The sequence below is a fragment of the Vigna angularis genome, chromosome 10 (genome assembly GCF_016808095.1).
Source record: "Vigna angularis cultivar LongXiaoDou No.4 chromosome 10, ASM1680809v1, whole genome shotgun sequence".
In the NCBI taxonomy this organism is placed as follows: Eukaryota; Viridiplantae; Streptophyta; class Magnoliopsida; order Fabales; family Fabaceae; genus Vigna; species Vigna angularis.
The window spans coordinates 10,739,801-10,747,927 of NC_068979.1; the positions used below are offsets into that span (position 1 = coordinate 10,739,801).

The following is an 8,127-nucleotide window of genomic DNA, read 5'->3' on the forward strand; positions in this document are numbered from 1 at the left end:
ACTTTGTCACAAAACATATCCAAAATACCTATACTTTTTCATAACTTGTAATAATTTTATATTAAAAAATTATAGTTTAATTTTAAGTTACAAAAATCGAAAGTTCTTTGAATAATTAATTTATATATTGTACTATATTGTTTAGTTTTTAGTGCTCTTAAAATCAATTCATATCTTTGTTAACTTGTTTCATAAAATCAATTGTTTTAATATTACTGGAAAAAATACATCCAAATTTAATATATTTTAGATTTTTTATTTTTTTAAATAATATTTTTTTTTTCAAAAATGGACAATCCGTCAATCCACATCAACAAGATCCACCCAATCTGTCAACCCATTGGGCCAGTCCGCGGGTCAAGTCCGGACATGGCCCGGTTTTGTTGAAGAAATAAACATGTGCTTTGCTCTGCAGCACAGCCTAATTTCTTCTCCTCTCAGATTCTCATCTCGTTTATCTCTCAGACTCTCATCTCTGCGTTTCTCATCTCATAATCTCATCTCACACTACACTCAGGCTCAGGCTCTTCATTCCTCCCACCACCACGAACTCATTCAATTGATCAATTCCTCTTTTCTCCTTGACCCGTCGCTCTCCCTCATAAAATTTCCTCATTCTTCCCCAATTCCACACACGCCGTTCAACCCTAAGTCGAGTGGCCTCACTGATTGGAGCAAACCCCCTTCATAGGGTCATCGCGAGTTCGCCGCAGCTGGACAGGTATGCTCGGTGGTTCCGGTGACGAGAACTTGACAAGGTTCCTGCTCGTTTTCCGCTGACGGCAGCATTGCCATTTACGGCGATTTTATCGCCTTCGCTCAACCCCTTCATCACCGGTTTCGTCGCCGGACCGAGCCTCACGGATCATCCCATCTGAACCCTAATTCGTGACAGATTTTGGAGGTGTAGCAGTGAAGGATTTGTCCCCTTCCAAGGTTCAAATTTACCTGACTTTATTTGCAATGGATAATGATGTAAAATAAATGTGCTTTTCTGTTCTCTTAAGCATTTGAGTCCAACCAAGTATGAATGTGTTTACATTGATTTATTGGTTGAAATTGACGCTACGAGATGAGATTGATCAGGAGTATGTGAGCATGCATGTTTTGTTTTGTTGTTTCTGTCAGTTGGTTTATTCTTATACTATTGGGTGTGTTCTATGTTTTTGCTGCAAGCTTGGGTTGAAAAAGGATTATAATAGGCCTATTGAGTTTTTTTCTGTGTTACAATGTTCCAAACTGTGTAAGTTGCAGTTGTGTAGACACTAGAGAGTAGAGAGCTCTCTGTTCCGTTATGTGCCAAGAATGGCTTAGCCTCTAATATACTAATAGGTAACCTCAAAGGACACTCAAAATTCATATCATGAGGATAGGGGCATGTGAATTTAGTACAATCACAGCTCCACAAACCACACAACGCTGTATTTGTGTGGGGACTTGGGAATCTGCGTTTCTCTCTAACTTGGGTACAGATGAACTAAGGCAAGCCAGAAAAAAAGGGCACCAAGACCAAGAAAAGTGCTGAATTTTCTTTTAACTAACGACAGTATCCTCTTTTGATTTTTTTTCTTTTTTAGAAAAGAAAAAGGAGATGTGGATGAGGATGAGGCCCTGTGTTATCTTCATTCTGGAAAGGAGTTGGTAATGAACAGGGTGAGATGAAAGTGGTGAGGTTTTTCAGGACGGTGGATTAAAGTTAGAATCATTGTAAAACAAAACAGTGGTATCAATCTGAATGCCTTTCTTGAGAAGAAATATGGTTCAATGTTTATGTCATTAGAATCTGCCTCAATCAATTAATATTTATGTTGAATGCTTATTGCTGAACATGTTCACTGTGCCTAAAACAATTATAAGTTGAATCGAAATGTTCTTGATTGGGTACAATGATAGATTTGAATTTATGATATCAGAGTTTGGCAGATTTTAGTTTTACTGTATTTGATTCATGACCAGCAATTTTTGTTTTACTTTATTATATTTTTATTTCTGATCAGATACTTTTTTACTTTATAATATTTATATCCCCTATGTGAGAAAAAAATTAACTGGTGGATCTGTGTACATGTTTATAGGGTGCTTGGTATAGCAGTCTTCCCTTTTTGATAATTCAACCATTCATACCGTTTTTTTTTTCATAGTGATATTATAGTCTTTCATACGAATATTTGGTGTATTTGCAGTGAACAATATCAGGATCGGAGACAAATAGCTTTGAGATATTAGTAGCTGCTGTTCTTGAGCTGTAATTCCTTCGGTGTTTCTTTTCCTTAGGATCTGTAGTAACAAGAATCTTAGAATTTATTTGGTTAACACAAGCAGCCCAATGGACAGCGTAGTTGATTCTCTGAATAATGCCTATCAAGATTTTGTTTCTGCTGCTGCCAATGTGTTAGAGGCCAAAGAAAATGCTGGTTCCGTTAAAACAACAGCTACAGATACTGCTCTAGAGAACTTTAAGCAGAAGTGGGAATTGTTTAGAGTAGCATGTGATCAAGCTGAGGAGTTTGTGGAGTCTGTGAAGCAAAGAATAGGATCCGAGTGTCTAGTGGATGAGGCAACAAGGCCTGTGGCAGGAAAACCTGGACAAGCTACCATGACTGGTCTTCCTCCCATAAGTGCAGTTCGGTTGGAACAAATGAGTAAAGCAGTTCGATGGCTTGTCATTGAATTGCAGCATGGTTCTGGAGCTAGTTCTGCTAATTCAGCTCTTTCCCATCCCTCAGCTCCATTCGATGCGAGGTTTTCTGAAGATGCTACTCAGTAGCATTAATTTGATGATTAATGTTATATATTTCTCTATACTGATCTTTCTTAGGGTAGACTGTTTTCGGCATTTTATACCATGTTAAGTATTAGCTCTTTGTTAAGCTGTTAAAGAATGCAACTTATGTGTATTGTGCATCTGTGACAACATTCCTTAGTTTTATGTTGGTCATAATTAATGTATTTTATTTTAACCTACAAATTTGTATGAGTTCCACTATGAATTTATTAAACACTATAAAATGTATACAAGTCGTGCAATTCCGAAACTGCATTCCAAATAAGACATTACGTTGAAAAGAAGAGTGTTTCATCCTACACTTTTAACATCTCATTTTGTACTTCCAGAAATTTTATTTTTAACCTTTTAATATTTCATTTTTATCCTATATCTCCAACTTTTTAAAAAATTTCATTTTTAACTTTAAAAAATATTTTTTATTTTCTTTTTTTTTTTTAATATAAACACTCTACATTACCTTAATAATAATTAAATTTAAAATTCAAATATTATTTAATATAATTTTATATTTTAATAATTATTAAAATATGATTTATATTATAATATTAGTTATATTAAAAATATAAAAATAAAATAATTAAAATAAAAATAATAACAATAAATAAAAAATTATATTAAATAAAATATTTAATATATTTAAATACATTAAATTATATTAAAATACTAAAATAAATTAAATAATTATTAAAATTTATATAAAAGACAAATTTTTTAAAATAATTATTTATTTAAAATCAAATAAAATTATATTAAATAAAATATTTAAATATATTTAAATTATATTAAAATATTAAATTAAATTAAATAATTTTGAAAATTTAAATAAAAAGTAAATTTCTAAAAACAATTGTTGATATGGATATCCGCAACATTACTTATCGGATATCTATATCCGATTAACAGATCTTAAAATTTTATTTTTTTTAATTTTTAATAATTATTAAATTTAATTTAATATTTTAACATAATTTAATATATTTAAATACATTATTATAAATATTTATTTTTATTATTATTAATTTTATTTTTATTATTTTATTTATAAGTTTTTAATACAATTATTATTATAATATAAATCATATTTTAATAATTATTAAAATATAAAATTATATTAAATAATATTTAAATTTTAAATTAAATTAAATTATTATTAAGATGGTGAATAAAAAGAAAAAAAATGAAAAAATATTTATTAAAGTTGAAAATGAAAATTTTGAAAAAGTTGGAGGTGTAGGATGAGATGTTAGAAGGTTAAAAATGTAATTTTAGGAGGTGCAGAATGATATCTTGGAGGTGTAGGATGAAACACTCTGAAAATAATGGTAAGAGGACCAACGAAGTCTACAACAGTAACAAGATTCTTTAAATTCATTTCACTCTTAAATATGAAATTGAACATGTAGAAGATGCCCACAAATTAAAAGGTAATTTTGGAATGTACAATTTAAAATAATTTTGTAATATTTTAGTATGCAAAGTTTATATTAATTTTGAAGTATTTTGGATTCATCGTTTCAAAATGTTCTATAATTATTTATTATTATAAGATGTGTTTTATAGAACAGATTAAAGTTTATTAAAGAAAATTGAAATGACTTTAATAGGGGTTAAATATGTTTTTAGTCCCTAAACTATTAAGCGATTTTGTTTTTAGTTTCTCTTTCAAACTTTGATCCTTGTCTTTAAAGAAACTATAATTTTTGTCCTCCAACACTAACACCGTTAAAATAGAGTGCCACCTCATTTTCTCTGACACTGAATCAATCTTTCCTTGCTCCTCTTTCTTACTCCCCTCCGTCTTCTTCCTTACATCTTCACGTCAATTTTGAGGTTGCTTTTCACCTGGTTTTTCCTTTTCTTTTGAAGGGAGTCGAGCCAGTTTTGAAGACTGAATCGAATCATCACCACCTTTATCGCTCGACTCTGCAATCTCTATAAAAGATTCATGAGCAGCCACAAGTGCACCAAAATTCAAGCCTACATTGAGAAGTTCATCATACTTCCCACTTTGCACGATTCTCCCTTCTTTCATAATCAAGTGATTATGGTATTATTAAATATTATTAGAATATAGTATCCGTTAACCCTAGTCTCTCTCTTCCATTCTCTCTCTTCTCTAATTCTTCTCGTAGAACACAGACACAAGAAAAACCAAATTCTTTGTTTTCGAATACTCAGAAAAAAAATAAAAAAAGAGACGAAATATGTATCCACACACATTCATCTATCACAATGGGGAAGCTTTTGTGTGATTCAACCACCGTCGCTGAACCATTCCAGGGTTCGCCGTCGGTAGCGCTTCCATGGTGGGATCCCAAATCAGAGTCAATTACAGCCGTAGATCTCGTTGTTCCGGCTAGCGTTGGTGGTGCGACCTTCGTCGGCAGTTGGGAAGATGTCGTCGGTCTGGAAGAGTAGCAGCGACGCCACCTCCAAAAGCTCCACGCCAAAGGCGTGCTCTGAAAGTCGCCAGAGAAGGTAGAGGACTCGTCATCGTCTCCGTCGTCGTCCTCCCATCTTAGTTTTGTCATTTTTCGGCTCTCACACGGCGGCGAGGTGTCGGCCGACGGGAAATGTCTATTCACGGCGTCTCGAAAGGTGATGGGAGTCGAGGAGGTGGACCCACGCGAGCTGCAGTAACAAACGGTGCACCAATTCTCAGAGGATCTTCGATCTGTGAGTTTTGTGGAAATAGAGGTGATCAATGACGCGATTCAACACATGTGCTCGCTAGATCTGAAGAATGGTTGGGGATTCATGTTGTTCAGGAGGTGCAGTTGTTGGCAAAGAAGGAGGATCAATTTGCTCTTAATTCGACCATCAACGAGCTTGTTCACCTTGGCATGCAAAGGTATTGAATTGATTTGACTTTGCATTGAAAAATAACGTGGCAAACATTAGCATCATCACACGTGGTCAGACGTTAGCCACCTCACCTTTTTAATGCCATTGGTTTTGGAGGACAAGAAATTATGGTTTCCTTAAGGAAAAGGATCAAAATGTACCAAAGTTTGAAAGAAGAACTAAAAACAAAATTGCTTGATAGTTTAGAAACTAAAAACATATTTAACCCTTTTAACAGTCTTATATATGATTTCAATATTTGTTGTCTCTATTTACATTAAATTAAATATAGGTTGGTAACTAGTTTTTCCATATAAAGTCAAAATTTACAAACATTTTTTTTCATTAGAAATCCCCTCGCTTAGCGCCCCAAATAGCTAGGCGAATCCTCTAGACAATGGTCCAGACCCCCAACTCACTCGCTCAGCGACCCCATTCGCTGATCAAATAAAACTCACAGTTCTCCCACACCTCAACCCCTCGCTCAGTGCCCCTGCTCGTTGTGAGAATCATCAGACAGTCTGCATAATTCTACAACACAAATCTGTAAAAAAAAATTCCAACCTACCCAGAATTTACCAATTCCAAATATTTTCCCCAATTTCGAATCCTCCTAAATTGTGTTATAAACTTAATTGAACTTAGACAACGGTTTCTAAACCTTATAAACATCATTCTAAAGCGTTTACTAAACAAAGTACACTTCAAAATCTACAAAACCTCAACTTATAGACCCAAATCCTATTCTACCAATTTTGGCACAGTTTTAAGCAACTTAGGGGCTCTAGCAAGTCCCAAATGACTTACCTAAACTATTACAACTGACCATTTGAGTGCCCAACCCTCAAATCAAAATTTCACTACCACACTCAAAACTCACCCAAAATCAAATGAAAACTACGCCTACTCATCAATAAACCTTCTTATCACAAATTTCCAACATATAATACATTTCATCACAGTCCAAACATCATTCAATTTAGTTCATAAGCAGTGAATCAGGTTCTAAGTGAGCCAGGTTGAAAACTAACTTGCATAAAAAAAATTACATTTTTTTTCAAACCCAACCCAACTCAAACCCGTAACATGACAGGTTAACCCCGCGAGTTACAACTCATTTTAATAACACTAATTTGTTTGGAGCATAAGCTGAAAACTTGGTGTCTCCTGAACATGTGGTAGTTAGATGCAGAGAGATTGATAAACCATCTCCTGGTTATCCAGTTCCTTGAAAGTTCTTTTATGCTACCTAGCCATATTCTTAAACACAAGGGTTATAGCATAAGGAAACATAAAATTGAGAAAAACCACATGTTTACATATAGATAAATACTTCATGAATGATCTTGAAATTGAAGTTTTATGGTATATATAATAAATAATACTTTCAAAGCTCAATTTTTTTTTAAGTATGCTTTAGGAAACACGAATCTATAATACAATTCGCAGCATTCACATCATTCCAAAAGCCAATGCTTCTTAGCCAAACATGTTTCATGTTAAAACTCGAAACATTTTTAGCAACAAAAAGTTTTTTATTGTTAATTAAAATTTTAAATATATTTAGCGATTTGTTACTAATATAATACTTAATTCGATCACAAATTTAATAATAAAAATAAACTATTTATTTTAATAACAGATTTAAATTCATAATCAAAATAATATTTTTTATCTTTAATTCAGTCACTAAAAATATTATATTGAATGAAAAAAATTAATTCCTAATTAAAATCTTAAATATATTTAGTAATCAAGCAATTTGTGATCGTTAATACATAATTTAATTAACTATTTATTTTTGCGACCGAATTTAAATGTCACTGATATAACATTCTTTTTAGTTGCTAAAAACTATTTCCATTTTTTTATATAAATGGTTATTAATTTAAGGACTAAAATTTAGCTACTGAATATGTGTCACTATTTGAACTACTAACTAAATTATTATCACTTAAAAAAATTAATCAGTCATTACTCAAAATGTGAACATATTTTTTTATTTTATTTTTACTGAACAAGTTTTGCCTTTGTAAGAGTTTATGGTGTTGTTGAGCTTTAATTCCAATGTCTTGGTTTTTGTGAATATTGGTATTTGTTTAGAAAAATATATTTTGATATAGAATTTTTTATAATACTTTATTATAATATATATATATATATCATTCTTTTAATAATTTATTATTGTATTAATACACTTTAAATCTAATAAAAATATCAAAATATTATATAAAAAAATCTATGTTAACATATTTTTTTATTATTTTTTTCTAATCCATTCAGATAGAGATATTATAAAGAATAGGATATATCTATTCAGATTTTGGTGCTGTACCCTCATGCAACTGAGCACACAGATGGTTCTTCAGATTCCATAGAAAAACCATATCTTATCCTCAGAAATTTTAAAGAGGGCTGTGGAAACATTTAAAGTGACATGTGATCAAACTGAGCACTTTGTGTAAGTCGTGGGCTTCTAAATTAGATAATTAAAA

General features: G+C 31.9%; 1 protein-coding gene across 1 annotated transcript; it reads left to right on the forward strand.

Moving 5' to 3' along the window:
- Nucleotides 1-411: 411 nt before the first annotated feature.
- Nucleotides 412-2,968, forward strand: LOC108335055 (mediator of RNA polymerase II transcription subunit 32). Its single transcript, XM_017570976.2, has 2 exons — nucleotides 412-936; nucleotides 2,184-2,968. Exon 2 carries the CDS (start codon nucleotides 2,327-2,329, stop codon nucleotides 2,765-2,767), a length of 441 nt encoding a protein of 146 aa, XP_017426465.1. The 5' UTR covers nucleotides 412-936; nucleotides 2,184-2,326; the 3' UTR covers nucleotides 2,768-2,968.
- Nucleotides 2,969-8,127: the final 5,159 nt, after the last annotated feature.

Bases quoted from the DNA above. Each gene is read 5' to 3' on its own strand.
- LOC108335055 (XM_017570976.2), top strand. From the start codon at position 2,327: ATGGACAGCGTAGTTGATTCTCTGAATAATGCCTATCAAGATTTTGTT.